The sequence below is a fragment of the Lycorma delicatula genome, chromosome 12 (genome assembly GCF_047948215.1).
Source record: "Lycorma delicatula isolate Av1 chromosome 12, ASM4794821v1, whole genome shotgun sequence".
In the NCBI taxonomy this organism is placed as follows: domain Eukaryota; kingdom Metazoa; phylum Arthropoda; class Insecta; order Hemiptera; family Fulgoridae; genus Lycorma; species Lycorma delicatula.
Genome location: NC_134466.1, coordinates 4545812 through 4571076, shown reverse-complemented (window position 1 = coordinate 4571076; position 25265 = coordinate 4545812). Strand labels below are relative to the sequence as shown.

The 25265-nt window shown below is 30.9% G+C and overlaps 2 protein-coding genes across 4 annotated transcripts in view; one reads left to right on the top strand and one right to left on the bottom strand.

The window, feature by feature from the left end:
* Positions 1-7842, top strand: part of Ac78C (adenylyl cyclase 78C) — a 686763-nt gene extending 678921 nt beyond the window's left edge. The window contains exon 27 of one of the 3 annotated variants that reach the window (XR_012758616.1): positions 3818-3936. Coding sequence is in view for 2 of the 3 variants with exons in the window: in XM_075380750.1 (XP_075236865.1) it covers positions 3818-4455 (638 nt within the window). In the remaining variant the exon portion in view is untranslated. Of the gene's footprint in view, positions 1-3817 lie in introns of all 3 variants that reach the window. The other 2 variants (XM_075380750.1, XM_075380751.1) reach the window with 2 other exon arrangements.
* A 3830-nt stretch (positions 7843-11672) lies between these two features.
* LOC142333209 (uncharacterized) lies at positions 11673-18487 on the bottom strand. Its single transcript, XM_075380186.1, has 6 exons — positions 18327-18487; positions 17634-18083; positions 15374-15473; positions 13911-14012; positions 13670-13825; positions 11673-12099 (listed from the first exon to the last, which is right to left on the bottom strand). The coding sequence occupies exons 2-6, from the start codon at positions 18077-18079 to the stop codon at positions 12037-12039; spliced, it is 867 nt and encodes a 288-aa protein (XP_075236301.1). The 5' UTR covers positions 18080-18083; positions 18327-18487; the 3' UTR covers positions 11673-12036.
* Between the last annotated feature and the right edge of the window lie 6778 nt (positions 18488-25265).

Below are 25265 nucleotides of genomic sequence, written 5' to 3'. Positions count from 1 at the left end.
AAATATAGACCCTGGTCCTAAAATGCAGAAAAATTTTTTTTTAAATTCCCTTTTTTGCATTTTAGCCTTTACTGAAGAGAATGCTAGATTTAGAGAAAACTTTCCTTAAGCAAATTTTTAAGGTTTTATATATATATATATATATATATATATATATATATATATATATATATTAAATGAATATTTTTTAAAGTATTTGTTCTCATATTTCTTCCCTATCTCTGAAATACATTTTTTTTTTTGCTTTTTTTTGTTTTTAGTTCCAAATCTTTTAATTATTTTTATTAATATCCAGTAACGTTATGTAATACTTTGTCAGTTTTTTAAATTTTTCTGTTGTAACTTTGTTGACAAACTACAGATATTGGTAGTAATAATAATATTTGTTCAGAATCAAGTGTGTATTTTATGGTATTTGGCTAAAAAAAAATCAGTAATAAAGTTTGAATTGAATTTTGTTTTAATGAGTTCCAGTTTGTTGGATTTGGTTTTTGAAAATTATAATTATTAACACACATTAATCAATGTACAGAATGATTCAGGAAGAATATAAAAAAACTTTCAGGAACGTTACATTGGTGAAAATAAAAAATTCATAAATGTAAGTTCAGAAATGTTTCCTTAATAGTTGGCTGGTGTAATATTTTACCCTGATTTCTACGCCTTTGATAAAATTAATCCAGAGTAACTCTTGGGACCTAAATTAAGGAGTAAATCTGTACAAGAGGTTTCATGTGAAGTCTGACCTGAAAAATTGAGAAGAAGTAGGTTCCAGAGCTGTATTTTTAGTAGTTTTCATTAAATCAGGAGTAAAAATAAATGACTTTGATTGAAAAACGCATTATTTTATGTTTGGTATAAAATAACGTTTTTATATGGGTAATATATACGTAAAAATTTTAAACAAAACCTGGAAAGAATTCAAGTCTGAGTAAAATGATATGAATGAACCCCACAAAATCTAAATACAAACATAAGAATTTCAAAGTTTATTTCTGAAGCAATATAGGAAGTTTGTTCGTGAGAACTTTTCTGTTTATTTTGATGTCTGAATCAGACCCTTAAGATTGGGCAACGTGTGTGTGCATGCATGCTTGCATGTGTGTGCACACAGACATGTATATTTAAAGTGATAAAGCTTATTGTTTGCCATTTATTTGTTAGTAGCCCAAAAATAATGGTGAATACTTTCCAAACTCATGTATAAATGAAATTATACTTAACGTTTTACAAAATTATAATTTTTTGAATGACAAGGATAATGATCATGATTGTATATGAAGTAATACATCTTATATTATTATAAAATCGTAAACTATACTAGTGATGAAGAGCCAAATGATTTTCAGGGTATTGAACTTTATTTTTTTTAAAAAAGTGAAAATTGCAACTAATTAAAAAAATAATAAATTTTCTCTCAAAAAACTTAGCGGAGTATGGTCTTCCCCAAATTATTTAAAACTAGTGATTAAAGGATTAAGAGACTCGTAAAAATATATGAAAGATTTAATTTTGGTAATTGTTTTCTAAGTAGTGGTTGCAGAGGCGGCTAGGATGTCAATAATACAGATCCTTCTTTAATTTGGTTACAATCATGAAAGAAAGGAAGTTTTGGTCACCATGGGTTCCTATCTGAATCTTTTTTTTCAGAATCTGGATAAATTTTTTCTCATAATTTAATGTTCCTTAAGTAGTTAAGATAGTGTTTAGTCTTATTCAAACTCCATTAAGGGTTGGGGATTTCTTTTTTCTTGTTTCTGGATTCTTTATCGCATTCTCGTTCTAATTCTTTAATCGCTTTACATTCATTTTTCGCTTTCCTTTATATATTTGGAATATTTCATTCACGGTTGAAAGCATTGTTTCCTCCAAACACTTGAATCCCAAAAGGCGTATTCCTTTTAGGTTGAAAGTTACTAGTGCCAAAAGGATTTTGGGGGATGGACTGAAGGGGAATTACAACAGGAGTATGAGGCCTGTATGAGCCTAGTCTCCCACGATCAACGCCACTCGATTATTTCTCATCGGTCTAAAGGACAGGAATGCAAAAACCAATTGCGTCCATAAATTAAAACCCAAAATCTATAACCGCCACGAAATAAATAATGACCTGTCTGATAAATGAAAGATACAATAGCAAGGGACATCTGTCCAGGCTTTGCGATTATTAGGGAGATAATAAAACTCTCGTTATGCTTGTTTTCTGTTCCGTTTAGATAATAAGCTTAATTTTTTTTTTGTTTTGCTTAATATATTAAGATTGGATCAAAAAAAAATTATGATATTTTGTATATATGTAATTTAATGTCCCTTACTTAGTAAAAATGCATTTTGATAGTCTTATCTGAACCTTCATAAAGAAGCAGGAAAACAAATATTTTTCTTTTTTGTTATTTATGTACTTAAAAATATGTTCTTTACCATTAAATGATTACATTACATCAGTATCGCTTAGGTTATCTATTTGGATGATTTTATTCAAAGGTGGGAAATAATATGTCTAAAGTTTCTTAAATTTTTTTGTCATTTATTGTCATGTACGACATCTTCAGTCTAGATTGAACGATTTTATGAAATTTTGCATTTTAACTTATGGATGGTCATTGTACAAATTAAATTAGTTCTGTTTAAATTGGTCTTAAGAACCTCAAGAGCTTGATCTATGATTTAGCATGGACCTGTATCTCAGAATTTTACTCAATGGGTTGAATAATTTTTTTCATTAAACCTGCTTCATATTGTTTGTAAATATTATTTACAAGTCCCCAAGTCTTCTGCAGTAGATGCCCCAGTTTCTCAAAAGTTTACAATGTAAGTTGAAACTACAGTTTGGTACTTAAGTTTTTAGCAGTACACTAATAAACAGTACTGTTATACATTTTTATTAAAATTAACACTGACCGTTTCATTAAGATTACAGAATTAGAATACTGGTTCTGTATTCTGGAAAAGAAACCAAAATACTGATTTCAGAATACTGGAAGACATTTATGATTTCTGGCCACTGAAATAATAACACACAATTTTTTAGTTTAGCTAAATTAGGTTAGGGTAGTTTTTTTTTAGAAGTATTGTTTAGAAAGTGAGCCAGCAAGTCAATAATTTTTGTATATATTGTTTTAGTCATCGTGTTAATCACCAATAAACAAGAAAAAAGTGTTTTTAAATTTTACCATCTTTTTATTGTAATGTATTTTTTTTTACTTTTCTTAATTTATGTGAAGGGCATAAAAGTTAATTATGACACAAATATTAGTAATCAAATAATTATATTTTTATAAACTTTTTCTAATGGAAATGACGCACGTGTAGCATCAAAAAAGAAACAATTCAACCAGTATTGCTAAGTATTATCCAAGTTAGTCCCTTGTAATTTACAAACTATCCCCGTGAAAAGTTTTGTAATTCAGTACTGTACTAATGTATATATAATATAATGTATATACATTATTTTCAGACTAAATAATTGGTTATTGTATACATTTATTTTTAATTAAGGTTAATAAGACAGCATTGGCGAGGGTTACATTATGTTTCCTGCTGATATCTTACGAAGTTCAGAAACTCGTTTAATTCTATTAAATGAGAAGTCAAAAAATACAATATAGTGAAAACATTACATGCCAAAATTATTATCTTTGAATGCGCATCATCTTTCTAAATAATTACTGATCCTGTTATTGTAATAAGTTATAAAAGAATTTGTTTTTCGATTTAATTGCATATTTATTATTTTTTTATGATATATATCATGCTTTATTATATATATATTTTCCTGTATTTATAATATTTTTTTTCTTTTTTTCTGCATTTATAGAGGGCAGTAGTGGCTTAAGTCGTACAAAATCACAACATCATTCATCATCATCGCGGGGCGTATTTGATCCATTAACATCACCAGGCGTTGGACGTACCGGTCGTTTAGTTAATTTCAGCAGTTTTCGAATCTCACATAAATCGACACCAAACCCGTTGAGACGTAATACTACACGAGCAGGAAGACAATTGAGTCAACCGGTAGATGATACGCACGCAAGATCATATCAAAATATACGACAATTATCTGTCGATCCGACTTTACTACCTAGAAATAATAATCATGGTATTTTATCGGGATTACAATTAATTCAGAGATCGGCACCGCAAACCCCATTAATCGATAATAACAATCAGACGAGCCAACGATCAAATAATCCTATGATTACATCGAATGAAGCGATATCTACATCACAATCGCCTGTTAATAATAAATCGTCTTTATTTTTATCGTCTGTAGGGAGATCTGAATCGCCGAACGATATAAAATTAAATAGATTATCAAGTGATAATGCGTTTAATAAAACTACGCACAGATCTGTCTCGATGAATTTTAGTACAACATGTGGTTGTGGAAATTCTAATTCTCCATCTTCGTCGCATTTAACTGAAACTATACCGTCAGATAGCGTAAGATGATTTTCAGATTACTAAGATTATCTTTCTTTTTTATATTTCAGGTGATTTTTTGAAAACGCTGAATTATTTACGGTATAAAAAAGGAGATAATCTTAGTCCATATTTGATTTTACGTCAATGTATTATTGTAATGTCGCATGATTATTGAGAACTTTTTAGTTTTTCTATTTTTTTTTTCAAGTATTTAAAATACTTAGTCAAAACATTTGTTATACCTGTTAAAAATTTTTATTAATTTTACTTTGGTCTTAGCTATAAGTAATTTAATTGCGTTGCTTATAATATTTTTGTAAAATAATGGTGGAATTTTTAAAAAGTCAGTTAATTGAATAAAGTAAAATGTAAAATGATGAACAATTTTCCAAGAATCTTACCTGTTCATTAAACTCTGAAATGTGCTTCTTTAGTTATCCTACGATCAACAAAAATAATTCAACGATTTCCTGTACACGGTGTGATAGAAACCGTTTCAGTATTTTTCTTTTAAAAGTTTTAAAATTTCTTATTTCTACACTTGTGTCTAATGATTTCATATATAAAAAATGCATTGAGGTAAAATATGTATATATTGGAAGGCAAGCTACTCGTCCTTTACGAATCCCTTTCTATTTGGGGCACTCCATATCCTTTTAACATATCATGGAAATTGTTTCTCATTATAGCCTTTTTTCGAGTAAAAAATTGGAATCTATAACTCGTGTCTCATGTCACGCATTAAGTTTTAGGTCATAAAATTGATTTCCCATAATGATATGTAGAATTTCAATACATCGGTACATACTCGAACATTGTTCAGATTTACTTGTCACAAAAACATAAAATGTAAGCTTTACCAATGAAAACGTATGATTTTCTGTGGTGTGTTGATAAATATTGTATAACATCTGAATTTTATAATCTGTAAAATATAATTTTTTTTTTTTTAAATGTGGTGAAAAGATCTTATTTTTTTTAACACCTAACTCTATAGAACCACTTTTGTACTGTTTTTTTTTCAAGCTACAAAAATAACTTGTACACATACCTTCAGAGGTGTCATTAAGCACTGATTTTTATTGTAATTATGACTGCTTCAGTAGGTTGCCCGTTTCACTTCAGTTATTTGTCCTGTTTGTGAGTATTATTTTTTATTGGTATTTCTTCATCAAATACGCAACGGTATTTGTACCTAACACTTCCTCAAACTTAGTGAGCCACAAAATATGTTGAATCGTTTTCAGACTAACCAACCTTGTAACTTGAATTTATTTATTGAAAAACTTAAGAGTTTTTTCTTAATTTTTATGTATTTATGTGCCGTGCTTTGTTCCAATATTATGATTATTTGAAACCTCACCATTATTTCACAAATATGTAAAGCATCATAAAGTTATAAGAAGTGATGTTTAGATAAATTTCAATTTCAATTTAAAAAAAAAAAAATATTATAAATAAAAAGATTATTCAATTTATTGTGGAATGGAAAATTATTTAATGATTGTTTTCAGTTATCTGTTGAGAAGTCCATCTATATTTATTTTTATATATGAATCATTAATTGTATTAAAATTTGAATTTAAACTGACAAGGGAATGCTGATGTTTTACCACCTTTTTATTAATAATTCAACTTTTTGTGGGGGGATCATAGGAACTTGAAATTTATTACACCGGTTGTAATATATGAATTGTTTACAATCCTGAAATTTTAAGTCAATCAAACTTTTAGTAGTGGGAATATAATTAGCTTAATTTTATTATAATTTTTTATGCATCCCTGAACCAATATACAGGGTTATCATAAAAGAATGGTGCGGTTCTGAACATGGTTTAAATTAAAACAGAATTTCTTACAGTTTATGTTTTTTATTTTTCAAATTTGTCATCTCAAACATTTTTTTACATAATTAGTAAATTTTAATATGTGCGCCCTTAGTCGCTTGACAAATGCCCAAACGATACTCAACTTCTCTCCAAACATTAGTTAACATTTCTTCGTTAACGGTTGTCATCGCTTCATTAATCCTGCTTTTTAAGCGGTTTAGGTTGCGAATTTTTTGCGTATAAACAACGCTTTTGATGTACCCCCACAAGAAAAAATCGCAAGGTGTCAGGTCTGGACTCCTTGGAGGCCAAAGTACAGGTCATTGCCGGCCTATCCATCGATCTCCAAATTTTTCGTTCAAAGCGTCCGTGACCGATGCATTGAAGTGCGGGGGAGCACCATCGTGTTGGAAATGAAGTCGATGAATGTTTTCGAGTTCATCCAGCTGAGGAAAGCAATAATCGGTTAACATGTCAAGATACACGACTCCATTTATCGTTTTTTCAGCAAAGAAAAAACGATTAATGGCCCTATAACACGATTTTTCATCGCACCACACCACACATTAACTTTAGGCGAATCGTGTTGTTTCTCGATAATTGCATGTGGGTTTTCAGAGCCCCATATTTCAATTATGTAAAGTTTTATCCCCCTGCAGACAAATGTTGTTAAGACGCTACCTGATTTCATATGTTGTTAGTTTTCTTATGTTATTAAACAAATTTTATAAATTAAAATGTTTGATTTGTTTAACTAGACATTAATTTTTACTCGAGTAAACATTGTTACGTTCAGCACCTTCTGTCATCTAGTATAATATCGCCGGAATTTATATTAACACCTTGTAATCAATTTCTAGTCATTTATTAAATTTGTTACGTAAAATGGTTTTCCATTTCATTACTTGTAATTGATATGAAGGGAAAATCTCTCATTTCATGTTATGCAGTCCTTTGCTGATTTTTTGTTTTACGATTTTAAAGTGTTCTCACGTTGTATATCACTCCACAGTTTAATATAATAATAACAATACGATTGTGTTGCTGTATATACAGACATGTTTAATAAATGGCAGTCTTGCCCCATCGTTATTATGAAAATTTTCCTTACTTTGGTTCATCCTATATTGTATTAAACTATGAATGTATGTTATTTCTGATAAATTTTTTGGATAATGCAGGAATTATTAGTAATAAATAAATAAATATTGATTTTGACTAAGTTTTTTTTTTTAGTAAACATAAAATATAACATTTCTTATAAATAAGAATAATTCTCCGTATAATTGTATTTTGTATATGTTTGTATACATATATATATATATATATTTATTATTCGTCATTTAGATTAGTAAATAACCGACTGACTACTATATGTGATTTATATGGGTACCATTATTTTAAATGCTTATTTCTTCAAAAGGAAAAGCAAAAAAAACATTAATTAAATACAAAAATTGTAAATAGTTGATGTGAGAGAAATAAAACAGAAGATATATATATATATATATATATATTTATTGATGTGATGTAATTTAATTTATTAATTTAGATTTAAGTTTATTATGATATAATTATATTATTAAATGACTCCTTGTAAATATTTCTTTTATCGATGATTAATCCTTAAATCAGTTTAAGTTTATATAATATCTATTATTTTACGAGTATGAAAAAAAAATAAATGAATCAAAATACGATAGAGGTACGTTCTTGATTCACGATTCCTTGCCACGGCGGAAAAAAATGATTAATTATCCAATAAAACTCTAGATTGATTATACTTTCTTTATAATATTGTGTTATTTGCAGTGAACGGTTTTATCATATATATTATGGAATAAACTTCTATATATTGTACATAAATACCTAAATATTTTTTTTTTTTTACTTTGCCTATACTGCATGGCGTTTCATAATGTTCTTAGGAGTTACAAAAATTCAGTACAAAAATGTATTTCACTTACCTAAATGAAAGTTGTACGAGGTGATGCAGGGACTCAAACAGTTTTTGTTAAAATCTATAAATGTTCAATATGTTCTCCTCTGGTAACACGGCACACATCAACACAAAAGTCTAGCTCTTACCAAACTCGTTCTAACATGTCATTTTCGATAGAGTTGATTACATTGATTGTGCGATCCTTTAGCTCAGCGATATCGTGCGGCATTGATGGGATAAACAACTTATCTGTCACGTAACCCCAGAGAAAGAAATCACATGGCGTGAGGTCTGGTGATCTTGGTGGCTACAGCATAACGTGTTGGTCTTCTTCAGGCCCACTTCCTATCTGGCACCTAGGTAATGTTGTGTTAAGGTACGGTTGAACCTTGTTATGAAAACGGGTAGGACAACCGTCTTGCTGGAAAATGAAGTCGTTGAGTAGCTGTGACGTAAGCCATAATTGTAACATATCCAGGTATATCGTGCCGGTTACTGTCATTTCCATAAAAAAGAATGGAAATACACTGTCTCACTAGAGATCGCACAAAAAACGTTTACTTTTGGAGAATCCCAAATGCCTTCCGCATAAGCATGTGGGTTTTCAGTTCCCCAAACTCGCACGTTATGGCGGTTTACTGTGCCGTTAATACGGAAAGTAGCTTCATCGCTGAAAATTATCTTGTTTAGAAAACCTTCATCTTTTCCTGTAACTGTAAACAAAAATCGAGCCTACGTGTTTTATCTCCATCAGAAAGATGCTGGATTAATTGAAGACGGTACGGTTTGAATAATAAACGTTTACGGACAACTCTCCACACTGTTGTTTTCCTAATTCTCTGCCTGTAGCCGCAGTCGATTTTGACAGGGTGCGAATGAAACTTGCACGCACACGTTTGACATTGACTAATGAGGTTGATGGACGACAGATTGATTTTCGCTTGTACAAGCAACTGGTTTCACTGAATTGTTTATACAGTGTGCAAATTGAATTGTCACTCGGTGGCTCCTGATGAAATTTCAACCGAAACGCATGTTGCACAGAAATTACTGACTTTGACGAGTGAAATTCTAACACGCAAATAGACTTCTCACTTCCCGTGGCAGACATTTTCTTTACTGTCGACGCCTAGTGAGCAAATGGTTTGCTAACTGCCTAGTATATGTGGAAAAATACTATTTGAAGTACTCTTTCGTACAGTACTTGTTTTATTCTTATGAGTGAAATAGTTTTTTGGTAATGAATTTTCTAAACTCCGAAGAACATTATGAAACGCCCTCTATAAAGAAAAGTACTCTAATCAAATCAAATTTTGTATGTCGTGTTTTGCATATCTTAATGTTTTGCAATCCACTCTCGCAAAAAAGAATTTTCAATTTTGGTATTGAAAGATTCTGTAAGGATATTTGTAGAATACGAATTTTGTATAAGTTTTTTTTAACTTAATGTCATCATGCTGTTTAGATAAAATTTGACTTGATAATTTCTGTAAATAGAATATTGATGTTATTTAATTTTTTCAGTTACAATCAGTTAATGGGCCAAAAAGATTTGCAACTTACAGTTCCTATATCTCAAAAGATAAGAAAAAAAAAATGTTCTCATAATTTAATACTTTTTAAGCAGTGAAAATATTTTCTGATGCTTTTTTAATATTCAAACCAAATTATTTTTCTATTCTGTTTCTAACATAATTTTTCTGTTAAAAATATATTTTTTAGAAATTCCTTAAATAGTTATTTTTCTGAGAAAACGTATCCAGAATATATATGTAATTGGAACTTTTATTAACAGATCCCCGAGTGTAGAAAAAATTTGAGATTGTACGTGTAAGAAAAAGTAAAAACTGTTCATTTGAAATGCGTCATCTTTGAAAATCTTCTGAAATAGAAAAGTTATGAAGAACTTTAAATGGAAAACTTATCCTAAATTTTCAAGTCCATTATGAAAATTACTTTTCAGGAACATTTAAAATGTTTCCAGTAAGGCAGTAAATCTAACTTTTTTAAACAGAAATTACAAAAACATTTTTGCGTATGAATTTTGTATCTAAGATGTTTTCCCTAATTACAACCGCTCGGTAGTTACACCTCATCTACAAATGTACTTATTATCAATATATAACATTATATAACGTATTTTTCAAAATGTGATACTCATGGATTTTTTTGATTTACTTCGGTAAATTTTATTCGTATAATAATTATATTAAAAACTTAGCAAATTTATACGTATTTTTAAAGCTGTTTTTCCCAAATTTTTCCGAGTACCCTTGATGAATTCAGATTTTCCCAAGGCATCATATGTCAAATTTTCACAAGTTCTCTTTGCAAAATCGCCAATAATTTCTAAGACTATGGACAAATGAATTACACAATTTTTTATCAAACAGTAACCAAGTGGTCTGCATCAGTTCCTACACTAAATATTTTGTCGTACGATATTGAATTGAAAATAGAAATGAAATGTTATAGTGTAGTTAATTAGTTCTTAGATGGCGCCACTGAAACGCTACATTGACATAAGATAATAAATATAATCTAATCAAACTTAACCTACTACACTCATTAGTGAAAGTTAGCAAGCATAGGTTAAGTTCGGTTAATTTATAATTTTATGTCCGATGTAGGTATTCAGATATCAACTTTAGCTAAGAGATGGATTTTGTTATTATTAAAGCGATAGTTTACCTATACTAGCTAAGCGATAGCGATAACCTTTCAGTGGCGCCATCTAACTTACAGACTTCAGATCGCCTTATCGGTTGCAGGCATCTTTTTGTAAAGTACCCCATTTTCTTTGCATAGATTAAATATTTACAAACATTTTTTTAAATTTTATCACATCTTGATTTAAAAATTGTTTTACAGCAAAAAATAATGCCAGAATAAATAATAAATAATTGTTGTATGTATAAATTTAAATTTGTTCCTTATTGAAATAAAATTTTTAAATAAAAATAAAATAATTTCAATTTGTTTTAATTTATTTATTAAAAACCTTTTTGTTATATTTACATTAAATTTTTTATTCATCTTAAGATTAAGATAAAAAATTACGTTTATTTCAATCGATTAGTAAGTGTCTCGGTGCTTCCTCAAAACATCATTTAGTGTCGATAAATATAATCAGCAGTCATGCAGTCCAATATTTGAAAAAAATAAATATTATAATAGTTCCTTGCATTTATATGTACGAATGTACAATCTTTACTAAAAGATGATTATTCGTTAAAATAAGAAGTATTTTCATCTAAATCAAACTACTGACAACGGTACAGTTATTTTCTTGTTAATCAACATCAAAGTATTTCAACTTACAAGACAAGACTTTATTATTCATTAAGAAATCTACGAACTGTTTAAAATAAAATTAAGAGGTTTTCTTTTACAGAAACAATTTTACTTTTTCGATGAAGTTTTAAATAATACTAATTAAACATTTTAAAAATAATCTTGATATTATAACACATTATTGATATAATCTTTATAAGTATGTGCTGGTCTGAATAAAAGATATTTTCCATTATTTCAATGTAAAATTTTTGTTATTCTTATTTATGTGAAATTATTTACAAAAACTCAATTCTATGATTCTATTAGTATATTTTTACGGGGGTGAATGCACATTTAGTCTTGTGAAACACCTCCCTGTGTGATGTAACAGGGTTGCTAGTTAGCTTGATGATAAATCTGACTGTGCTATTGATATTTAAAATTTAAAAGGATATTTAAGAGGTTAAAGTTGTAAAAACAAAACTCATTAAATAAAACATTTAAACTTTAAAATTCTAAAATTTATCAACGCTTAAAAATCATTTATTAATTTATATACTTTTATCTTTTTTTGCTGTTGAATTGTAACATCAGATTGCAATACGAGTATGAGACTTGTAGTACCTACAAATAAAAGTAAACATAATTTTATTATCATTAAAACTACTTAATTGACTTATAACTTTTTTTATATTATGCTTTTTTCTCCCATCTTCCATTCTTAAATTTCAGGCTTTTGGTAAACTTTGACCTCTTAACAAACAAATTAAATTGAATACAAAACCTTTATATTCAGTAATTTATCACCTGTGTTTTTTTGTATCTGCTTTTAACCGTACTTGTTAATTCTTTGATTTAATCAACGGTCAGGAAATGTTATGGTTGTTGCTGAGCCAAATTGGGCTGTGGTTTCAGAAGCTAGCTGGATCATGGATACTGGAAATAGTGCGGCGATAATGGTGGTGAGACTGGGACTGGCTATTACCTGACAGGGCCCAGGTGGTGGGTTTCTGTTGGGGGGGTTGGTGGTTTTTAGTCGCTACGTCTCCCCTAACAGCAGCATGGATTGCTACCATAAGTTTTTGGATGACTTGGCGGCGGCTGTGAGGGTACACACAGGTGCAGTAGTTGTGCATGGGGACTTAAACGCTAAGAGCCTGGAGTTAGGGAGGGGTATCCTAAAGGAGTGTATCCTAAAGGAGGTATCCTAAAAAACCTAACGGTGGTCCTGCAGGTTAAAAAAAAAACTTGGGAGTTGGCCAAGGATTTGTAAATCAAATATTCTAAATGGTAACACCCTTTGTGTGTAAATCATATTAAAGATCTCTTTAAGACAAGAAAAATGTTATAAATAAAAGGTTGGATTGATGACCGTACCCAAAATTGTGACATGATTTTCAATATCGGTCAATTTTTTTTAAATTTTTATATTTTCTGCTTTCAACTCGCTACCTCCGTTATATGTCATTTTCTTCAGTTAGCAGTTACTATCATCATCTTTTGTAGCTAATGCACAACAGAATCAAGAAATACAATAACAAAACATAATAAATCCGTTACTTTCAGTAATTTTCAAGTATTATAAATAAATAAACTAAACAGTGTCGGAAAAATAGAAAAAGAAAGACTATTTAAATAAAATTAAGAAAAGTCAGTCAGAAATAAATAAATTTAAAAAAATCTAATATTTCAAAGTAAATGCCCCGGCTATAATATGATCAAGAGTGTAAGAGAGGGAGAGAGAGAGTAATAGAGGGAGGAGAGTGTGTGTGTAGATTCCAATTAGTAATAAGTTGAAGATAAAATTTTATCACTGTCTATTATTTGCTTTTTGGACAGTTTCTTATTAAACAATTTCAATTAACTGAACAAGTACTTGTAATTTATTAAATGTTCAATACCATCCCATCCACTCATTTATTATGTAAGTTTATCTATTAATCGGTTTTAATTTACAGTATCAAACTGGTTTCAAAAGAAAAAGTAAAAAAAAGTACTCGACGGTTATTTCCATCGCATAACAATAAATGTACACCATATAAATGTATTTCCTCTTTTAAATTATACATAAGTCGCCTTTAAACACCATTTTCTGCTGTGCAAACTCTATATAACATCACATAGAGAATAAACAAAAAACTTCCATTTAAATTAAATCAGTACTACCAACCTAATATTTAAATATTAATTTTACCTTTAACAAAAAATTTAAATCCAATACATATAAACCGGCCGGCTCCATTTTCAATGGTTTTTGTGTACCAATTAATAACATTTTGATGCAGTGTTTAAACCATGACGGTTTATTTTGCCAAGGATTTGAAGCTATTGCATTCCATAGATTTTCACTCTAGAACAAACAAAAAAAAATTGTATTTTTACATTAAGTCTCAAGCACACACAATACTAAGTTAAGATACGTAGAATTATCCTACCGTGTTTACTAGAAATTGTCCCATAATGCAACTCATTCCGTAACAGCCAACTGTCGTTAAATATGCCATCACATATTTTCCTTTGCCAGAAATTTCATTGTTCTGAAAAAGAATTCGTGTTGAAATGTAATTGTATAAATAAAAATAAATTTTACAACAATTACTTTTTAAAGTTAATAAATATTAAAAAAGTGTGGAACCCTTAATTATTTTTTCATCATTAAAAGGAGAATGTATCAAATGTCTCCTATCGCAAAATAATAATTTTTTTCGGTAGACTATCCATCCTAACCCTGCCAACGAAGAAATTAAAACTATTCCTAAATCAAACTAATCTATTTTTAATTGTGGAAATACATGGGATTTATACTGCAGATCGCTTTTGAAACAACGTAATAAAAAAAAAATGTTAAGCGACTGTCATTTTAGTTAGGGTTGTTATAACAATACCCTTTAAAATAATGTATCTCAATTGTTTTTATTAAAGTTCTATGATTGTTCTCTCCTGAATGCTTGTGGTGTGGTGATCTCATATAACAAAAATTATGATGTGGATACCACATGACTTCCTTGTACACCTGTTAATTACATATACGCATTTTTGCTGCACTTCATTTAAACTTATTTTATTTGAAAGTGAGATATACGATCCTCCAATTCTTTAATAAAGTGGACAGTTACACAATTGCATTGTGGTTGACACCACATTGCGTAACATTTTTTTGTGGTGTCTATATCAGAATTTTTTTTCTTTTTGGTCAAACCAGTTCTTCAAGATTCCCTATCTAGTGCTAGTCGTTTCATTTCGGTGTACCCCTACATTCTACATACCTAAAAATTTGTTTTATATATTCCAAATGTTGGCTGCCTGCACAATTTTTTCCTTCTACCTGTCCCTCCAATATTAAAGGGACTATTCCAGGACGCCTTAATAGGTGGCCTGTAAGTCTGTCTCTTCTTTTAACTATATTTTTCCAAACGCTTCTTTCTTCATCGATTTACTGTAAAACCTCTTCATTTGTCAATTTATCCGCCTGTTTTGAACATTCTCCTATCGAAATGTTTTTCAATTTTATGATTTTAAGTTTTATTTTCCAACAAAAATATTTTGGCACCATATTTAGCACCAAATTTCAAAAGCTTCTAATCTTTTCTTCTCAGATATTCTGATCGTCCAAGTTTCACTTCCACACAAAGCTACGCTTTATCTTATGCGGTAAAGAAACATAAAGACACTATAAAAGTATATAATATTAAAATGAGTAAATTCAGCGTTGAAAGTGGTGAGGTTTGTAAAAAAAAAATTAGGTGACTTTTTATGCCTATGAAGTCACATAACGGTTTTGTCATACATTCATCGCAATTGTACATCAAAAATTAACAAATAACTTCAACAATATCAAAATATTATTCATTAATTTTTATTTTACTAATTACAAATTTTGTTTAAATAGTATTATTACCTGAAACATACAATATAGAACAACACTGAAATGGAAGCATGCCAGTTGATTATACACCAGCAAGGAAAATTTCAATGAATTATATACATCTTTCACTTTCCTGAAAAAAAAATAAATAAAATTTTCCAATTAAAAACTACTACTCGCCAGAGTTGTAGGATCTATGCTTTCATCCGATATCTCCTTGGTTTGAAAATCACTCGTGCCTAATCTTACGTTTTTCTAGTGAGAACTCTCATTAACGACTGTAATCGAGCAATTAGTCTGTACTCACTCGAGAAATTTAAAAGTAAAAGTTAATTTATTTTATCATAAGTACAAATTTTATAGAGTCATCTACATATGAACTTTTGCTCTACAATTGATGTTCTACAAACTTACACTATTTTACTGATTTATTCATAGTGATGTAGTAAAGTTATACAACTTTAGTTAGGGAGGGCTTCAACCTTACTTTGGAAGAAAATTAAGTGACCAATAGACCCGATTAAGTTGTTCAGACCCGTATTCTTCGAACAGACAGTAAATGGTGAAGTATACAGGAATATTGTGCGCCGATTTGTGTCCCTCCTGGAACCTCAAGAACGGTATTGCTGGTTTCAGCAAGACGGCGCTACACGCGCCATCTCGAGAAACCGTGGATTTTCTGCAAGAGTTCTTTGATGATCGAATAATAAGCAAGGGCTTATGGCCTACAAGGTTCCCAGACCTCAAATCTCCTGACTGCTTTTTGTGGGGCTTAAGTCCGAGGCCTTCAAAAACAATTCTCACGCTATTGATGAACTTAAATCAATATTACAGACTTAATCGCGAATATTTCCAATGCGACTCTTAAAAAGGTTTCTGCTAATATGCTGAAAAGAGTCCGTGCGTGTATAACCGCAACGGGTGGGCATTTTGAGCATATTATTTAACAATTATGTAAGTAATAGCTTTTTATTAAATCTCTTTTGTAAGTAACAAATACATTTTTTTATTCCACCTAAATTTCCCTTTCTTAAATTCCATTTAAAACTGGGTAACAGGACTAAAATCACTCTGTTTTTATGAATGTATTTTTTTAATATATAATCATTAACAATGATGTTAAAGAACAATTTAGATTCGGAGTAACAGTACAAGGTGAAAAGATAAAGATGCTACGATTTGCCGATGATATAGTAATTCTAGCCGAGAGTAAAAAGGATTTAGAAGAAACAATGAACGGCATAGATGAAGTCCTACGCAAGAACTATCGCATGAAAATAAACAAGAACAAAACAAAAGTAATGAAATGTAGTAGAAATAACAAAGATGGACCGCTGAATGTGAAAATAGGAGGAGAAAAGATTACGGAGGTAGAAGAATTTTGTTATTTGGGAAGTAAAATTACTAAAGATGGACGAAGCAGGAGCGATATAAAATGCCGAATAGCACAAGCTAAACGAGCCTTCAGTAAGAAATATAATTTGTTTACATCAAAAATTAATTTAAATCTCAGGAAAAGATTTTTGAAAGTGTATGTTTGGAGTGTCGCTTTATATGGAAGTGAAACTTGGACGATCGGAGTATCCGAGAAGAAAAGATTAGAAGCTTTTGAAATGCGGTGCTATAGGAGAATGTTAAAAATCAGATGGGTGGATAAAGTGACAAATGAAGAGGTATTGCGGCAAATAGATGAAGAAAGAAGCGTTTGGAAAAATATAGTTAAAAGAAGAGACAGACTTATAGGCCACATACTAAGGCATCCTGGAATAGTCGCTTTAATATTGGAAGGACAGGTAGAAGGGAAAAATTGTGTAGGCAGGCCACGTTTGGAGTATGTAAAACAAATTGTTGGGGATGTAGGATGTAGAGGGTATACTGAAATGAAACGACTAGCACTAGATAGGGAATCTTGGAGAGCTGCATCAAACCAGTCAAATGACTGAAGACAAAAAAAAAAAGTCATTGTCATATTTAAAAAAACAAAAAATATTCTCCTTTATCAGACTTTACAACGAAACTGTTTTCATGTCTATTTAAAAACAATTAAAGATTTTCTTTAATAAAAACAATATGTTTTTGTAAGCGATTTGTTAAATTAATTATAAAACCTAAATTTTCTACATGTCGTTCTAGACGTACATAAATATGTGCTCAAAATTATTTTCAATAACGTCTACTAAATTGAAGGTTATTTTGTAGTTTTTCTTTGCGTTTAATGTATTTTTAACTTGAGATTCCTTCATGTCTTTATATTTTAAATAATTAATATGCACTTATAAAAAATTACACTTACTGTATTATTATGAGGTGATGTTGATGTACATTCATTACAAAATGTCTCAGTTGTAGATCGCTTAATTTTGTTTCCATCTCAGATAAATTTTCATAAGAATTATTTTCATTTTTAATATCCAATTTATCGATTATATTATCCATATTTTTAATGATACCGCTTAAATAGTCCAATTCAAAACAAATATAAACTAAAGAACACGTTTCTAATAACACCCATACCGCAATCAGGGTTAAAGACGTAGTATATATTATTATTTGCGTAATTACATTTGAAGTCAATATTATTTTATTGTCATTATTATAAATTGTAATCAATAATAGCGACGGTAAAGGTGTAATTACATCATTCAAATCGATTTTATCAGCATTTATCACATATAAAATATATGCTAGTGTTGGAACAACGCACATAAATCCCCAGTACACCACCATACCGACCGACATGAACCTGTTAATAAACAAAAAACAAAAATTACTGAGGATTATGATTTGTAAATTTAATTTTTCTTTACCGCTTTCGGTTTTTTTTGATACGGTAATAATAAAAAGATTAATTTTATGTAACGTTTGAAAAATTAAGTCCCATCGAGATTCGAACGCAGATCTTCTGGATGAAAGCTGGGCCGCTACCGCTTCTCCAAAGGATGTTGATAAAGTACTACCGACAAAAAAGAAAAACAGATTTAAATACCTATTCGTTTCTCATGTCTCCCGACTGGACACGATCTCACTGTTTAAGACTTTGGGGGTTGGCGTCCCCACCTATGCAGCTTTTTCCCACTGCACACGACCTACTAAATATTTTACACCGTACACGTACACTACACCATAAACACTACAGAAATTACAACATACACAATAACAAAGCAACACCTTACACTGTTTCAGCACCTTAACTGAACAAGTACATTACAAGTACTTGTTCAGTTAATTGAAATTGTTTAATAAGAAACTGTCCAAAAAGCAAATAACAGACAGTGATAAAATTTTATCTTCAACTTATTACTAATTGGAATCTACACACACACTCTCCTCCCTCTATTACTCTCTCTCTCCCTCTCTTACACTCTTGATCATATTATAGCCGGGGCATTTACTTTGAAATATTAGATTTTTTTAATTTATTTATTTCTGATTGACTTTTCTTAATTTTATTTAAATAGTCTTTCTTTTTTCTATTTACCGACACTGTTTAGTTTATTTATTTATAATACTTGAATGCAAGCATTGGAAAAGGCAAGGAAGGAAATATAGTGGGTGAATATGGGCTGGGCAAAAGGAATGAAAGAGGGGACCGACTTATAGAATTTTGCACGAAGTATAATTTAGTAATTGCCAACACCCAATTTAAAAATCATAATAGAAGAATATACACTTGGAAAAAGCCAGGCGATACTGGAAGGTATCAGATAGATTATATCATGGTTAAGCAAAGATTTAGAAATCAACTCGTTGACTGCAAAACTTACCCTGGAGCAGACATTGATAGCGACCATAATTTGGTGATAATGAAATGTAGATTGGGGTTTAAAAACCTGAAGAAAAGTTGTCAGATGAATCGGTGGAATTTAGAGAAGCTTGAGGAAGAGGAGGTAAAGAAGATTTTTGAGGAGGACATCGCAAGAGGTCTGAGTAAAAAAGATATGGTAGAAAATGTAGAAGAAGAATGGGAGAATGTTAAAAAGGAAATTCTTAAATCAGCTGAAGCAAACTTAGGCGGAATAAAGAGAACTGGTAGAAAACCTTGGGTTTCAGACAATATATTGCAGCTGATGGATGAACGTAGAAAATATAAGAATGCTAATGATGAAGAAAGTAAAAGGAACTATCGGCAATTAAGAAATGCTATAAATAGGAAATGCAAACTGGCGAAAGAAGAGTGGATTAAAGAAAAGTGTTCAGAAGTGGAAAGAGAAATGAACATTGGTAAAATTGACGGAGCATACAGGAAAGTTAAGGAAAATTTTGGGGTACATAAATTAAAATCTAATAATGTGTTAAACAAAGATGGTACACCAATATATAATACGAAAGGTAAAGTCGATAGATGGGTGGAATATATTGAAGAGTTATACGGAGGAAATGAATTAGAAAATGGTGTTATAGAGGAAGAAGAGGAAGTTGAGGAGGATGAAATGGGAGAAACAATACTGAGATCTGAATTTAAGAGAGCATTAAAAGATTTAAATGGCAGAAAGGCTCCTGGAATAGACGGAATACCTGTAGAATTACTGCGCAGTGCAGGTGAGGAAGCGATTGATAGATTATACAAACTGGTGTGTAATATTTATGAAAAAGGGGAATTTCCGTCAGACTTCAAAAAAAGTGTTATAGTTATGATACCAAAGAAAGCAGGGGCGGATAAATGTGAAGAATACAGAACAATTAGTTTAACTAGTCATGCATCAAAAATCTTAACTAGAATTTTATACAGAAGAATTGAGAGGAGAGTGGAAGAAGTGTTAGGAGAAGACCAATTTGGTTTCAGGAAAAGTATAGGGACAAGGGAAGCAATTTTAGGCCTCAGATTAATAGTAGAAGGAAGATTAAAGAAAAACAAACCAACATACTTGGCGTTTATAGACCTAGAAAAGGCTTTCGATAACGTAGATTGGAATAAAATGTTCAGCATTTTAAAAAAATTAGGGTTCAAATACAGAGATAGAAGAACAATTGCTAACATGTACAGGAACCAAACAGCAACAATAACAATTGAAGAACATAAGAAAGAAGCCCTAATAAGAAAGGGAGTCCGACAAGGATGTTCCCTATCTCCGTTACTTTTTAATCTTTACATGGAACTAGCAGTTAATGATATTAAAGAACAATTTAGATTCGGAGTAACAGTACAAGGTGAAAAGATAAAGATGCTACGATTTGCTGATGATATAGTAATTCTAGCCGAGAGTAAAAAGGATTTAGAAGAAACAATGAATGGCATAGATGAAGTCCTACGCAAGAACTATCGCATGAAAATAAACAAGAACAAAACAAAAGTAATGAAATGTAGTAGAAATAACAAAGATGGACCCCTGAATGTGAAAATAGGAGGAGAAAAGATTATGGAGGTAGAAGAATTTTGTTATTTGGGAAGTAAAATTACTAAAGATGGACGAAGCAGGAGCGATATAAAATGCCGAATAGCACAAGCTAAACGAGCCTTCAGTAAGAAATATAATTTGTTTACATCAAAAATGAATTTAAATGTCAGGAAAAGATTTTTGAAAGTGTATGTTTGGAGTGTCGCTTTATATGGAAGTGAAACTTGGACAATCGGAGTATCTGAGAAGAAAAGATTAGAAGCTTTTGAAATGTGGTGCTATAGGAGAATGTTAAAAATCAGATGGGTGGATAAAGTGACAAATGAAGAGGTATTGCGGCAAATAGATGAAGAAAGAAGCATTTGGAAGAATATAGTTAAAAGAAGAGACAGACTTATAGGCCACATACTAAGGCATCCTGGAATAGTCGCTTTAATATTGGAAGGACAGGTAGAAGGGAAAAATTGTGTAGGCAGGCCACGTTTGGAGTATGTAAAACAAATTGTTGGGGATGTAGGATGTAGAGGGTATACTGAAATGAAACGACTAGCACTAGATAGGGAATCTTGGAGAGCTGCATCAAACCAGTCAAATGACTGAAGACAAAAAAAAAAAAAAAAAAAAAAAAAAAAATAATACTTGAAAATTACTGAAAGTAACAGATTTATTATGTTTTGCCGAAGGGTGGATGAATAGTAAGTTTAGAACGATGTCCTCCGGGCGCCCGGGCGAACCCAGTTTTATTTAGCTCTAGCATCTGTACGTGTGAGCTGTGCAGGGGTGGTTCTATATTTGCACGGTGAAACCAAAATTTCAAGTCCTCTAAAAAATTCTATGATAGTTGTAGGTCTATCTGTAAAAAAAAAAAAAACACCAAATATAGTATACTGAAAAGTCTTGCTCGGCGTTGTCTGATGAGGATAACAGTTCCTTTCAATAAATTTAAACAAAGAATTTAAACGATTACACATCCAGTCTGCAGTATAAAAACACCAGATTTCTAGTTCTTCGGAAATAATCTTTCCTGATTAACAAAGTTGTAACCGGTTCTCCAAAGAACATTAGGAAATTACGAAACGGATCAACTTCAACGTAGTTGATCGATCGCATACTTTTATATCCTTATCGTCTGATACATTGGCTAACATCGACCTCTCCTTATGCTCATCGAGTTTACTCCCTCGTCTTAAACGGTCTGTTTGTAACGATCTTTACGGTAGTGACCGCGAACCAGTTATTATTGGTGTCGACCGCAGAATGAACACAATGCAGTGGAATGGATTGCTGGAAACGCAAATCGGAATGATTATCATAAAGGCTCATCAAAGTATGATGATGAGGCAGACGCCCTTGATTAAGTCCCTGGTACTCGAAAACGGTGGTCGAAAAAACTATACGTCCTTCTATTTCTTGGTGTATTGATGACTGCCAAAACGCGATAGGAAACGACGTCAGGCACTGCGTAAATTTAACAGCAGGCTTTCAAATGAAAACCTGAACTTGTACCGTAAGGCTAGAGCAGTATTTCGTCGGCTATTCTTAGACGCTAGGAAAAAGTCACAGTCCGAATACGAACTCCCGTATCTACAGAGTGGAAGTGGAAGAAGCTTCGTGGAATTTGCGGATCACAGAAATATTCTATTCTCGGATTTATTCACCAAGGAGAACATCTTCCATCTGCAGTCGCAACTAATTTGGCAGATCGTCTCCGTTCAATGTCTCTCGCTTCATCGTACACTAATACATTTAAAAGGTACATAATACAGATGGAATCAGTAAACGTTTTTTATTCTGTCGGTGAAATACACAATGAGTTGTCGAACGTACTAAAAACTCACGTGATACCCTGTCCTGGACCTGAAAATATTTGTCTCGCTATGCTGTCACACCTTTCTTTCATGTTCTTTATTTTTTGATGATTTTACTATATATAACATCAACTAATACTATATCTGTCCTTGAAGCTTGGTCCGTGGTTATCGTCTTCACGTTTACCCGAGAAAATCAAACGTGTAGTTTTTTCGTCCGCAGGACCCTTTTACTCCACAATTTTTTCTGAACGGAGAGCTAATTACTATTTCTCCGACGTTAACTTTTTAGGTCTATTTTTTAATAGCCATCTTACACGGGTTAAACACTTCAAACAATTAAAAATGAAACGTTCCAAACTTCTAGGTATGCTGCGAGACCTTATCGATACCGATTGGGGGTGCCGATCGTCGTGTATGTTGCGTTTTTATTATTCCTTAGTTCGTTCCCGTTTAGAATACGGCCAACATTTCAGAACGTAATACCGCGTTTAAAATGCTAGATGCTGAACATCATGCTTTCCTTCGTCCTGCTACAAGCGCCTTTAGATCAAGCCTGTCTCAAGCGTACTTGTTAACTCCTGTGAGCCATCCCTTTGGGATAGACGGGACCAGCTTACTCTGCCCGTCTTAAAGGACAACCGAATTACCCGATTTTTAATAAGATTTCATTATACTTAAAAAGTGTGAAAAAAATTACGGGTTTCAATTTAAAGAAATAAGATATTGCCATATCGGAAAACGGCAAATATTTCAAACACGCCAAAGAACATTTTTAATAATGCATTAAAAAAATCAATAAAAAATAGTCTTTAAGCTTCTCTAGTTTATAAGATCCCAAACGAAGTGCATTTAAAATTAACGTTGTGCATATAGAAACATCGAATTAATTGCAACTTTATATTACGCGAACAGCGACTTGATATAGTTTAGTTTAACGGTAAAGTTCTTTTAATTGATCTCTAACGACTAGCGTACATAATTTTAAGCGACTTACCTTATTATATTCCACGAAAATGTATCGGCTTTATCCATTAATTTATCGATGTCAATTTCACTCATATACTTATATTTTTTAAACGCAGAATGTTTCATTAAATCTATTAAAGTTTTACACTTATTTGGCGTAAAAATAAAATCGAATACAAACAATAAATACATGGCAAATACTATAAAGTCTTCAAATATTAATTGCCTGTAATTTGAATCGTTCCAATATACGTAAATACTAACAGCGCTACAAAATAATGAAATAATTGCCGATATTAAAAGAATTTTTCCCTTTAACGGTGTGCTTTTTATATTTTTATTTTTTTGATTTATTAATAATCTATTACCGAAGAATGCTAAAATTGTAGTAAACATTTCAGCCACTCTGTTATTGTATTTACTCATAATTGAATATTAAAAAAAAAGATACGTTTTCTGAAAATTATAAAAGATTTGTGTAATAAATTTGTACATTAAATTTATTAGTAAATAAATAATATTTTAAATTTGCGAAAAATCGGTTATAAGTTTTGCAACAAATTCTTTATGATTATAAAAAACAACGGTCGGGAAATTAAATTCATAAATAAAGTGCAGGATATTTAATTTTTAAATCAATTTTAGAGTATTTTTTTTTTAAACGTGAGATATTTCATTTTTATATAAAAGTCAGATGTTTATGAATATCTGTGACTAATGCGGTGTAAATAAAATAATATAATATGATGACGTTTCCCTACACCTCTTACACCGTTTATACAATTTAATTTTGGTTTAACTATACTCGGAGGTGCTGCTTAATTTTATTCTAAAGGTATTAACAATCTCAAAAAGTAGTTCACCTACGAATCATATTACCGATTGGAAAACGTAGTGGTTTGTAAAACGGATATATATTAAAGAGAAACTTTAATTTTTTACAGTAATAATTTCAAGGTTTAGAAAATAATTTCATTTATTACGGAATTACAAGAGGAACTGAAAATAGTTGGGTCGAAAGAACCGGTACGGCACACATATATTTATTTTTTTAAAGTTCTACATTTTATTTCGGAGAGTCGCTTCATACCCGTAATTATTTTGGAGAAATAAATTGGTAAAAGTATTTTAATTTTGAGTTTGTTAGAAAATGCAAAATCAAGTAATACTGGTATAACTTAAATAAAATATTGCATATTTAATTTTTAAATAAAATATAAGATTTTGAATTTTTAAATAAAAAAAAATCCCTTTCGGCACGCCGGAAGGCGGAGGTAGATTTCACCGGTGCTAAGTAAGGGATAAAAGAGATTTCTACCTTAACGTTAAGAAAAACTTCAATTTACTCAATACGACAACGGTTGCATGTGAAAAAAAGTTTCACATGTTCAGCGTACGATAAGCCCCATCTTCTTACAATTCCAAAAATATTTTAATCGTCCCTTGTTGTAAGGGTTGGTAATATCAAAAATTGTTTCCGCCAAAAGTTTTAGGTAATGTTTAGAGGACTAACGACCGCTTTAAAACGATTCGATACTGTGCCTATTAAGGGAGGTATAATTTTTTGTCTTCAAAACCCCATTTTTTGCACCCCTTGGGCCGACAGTTAGTGTTATATAAACACTTTACTTAGATAAGTTTATACCTTTATCCAAAGAATAGTAAGAACTTTAAACAAATTCGATATTTTACTTAATAAGAAACTTATAGCGATATTTTGTTTTTGTTTTTTTCGAAAAATTCTCCCATTACCAGTTCCACGGTCCGATTTTGCCAATTAATGAACTCGACCGAGATTTTGGGGCGTTATAT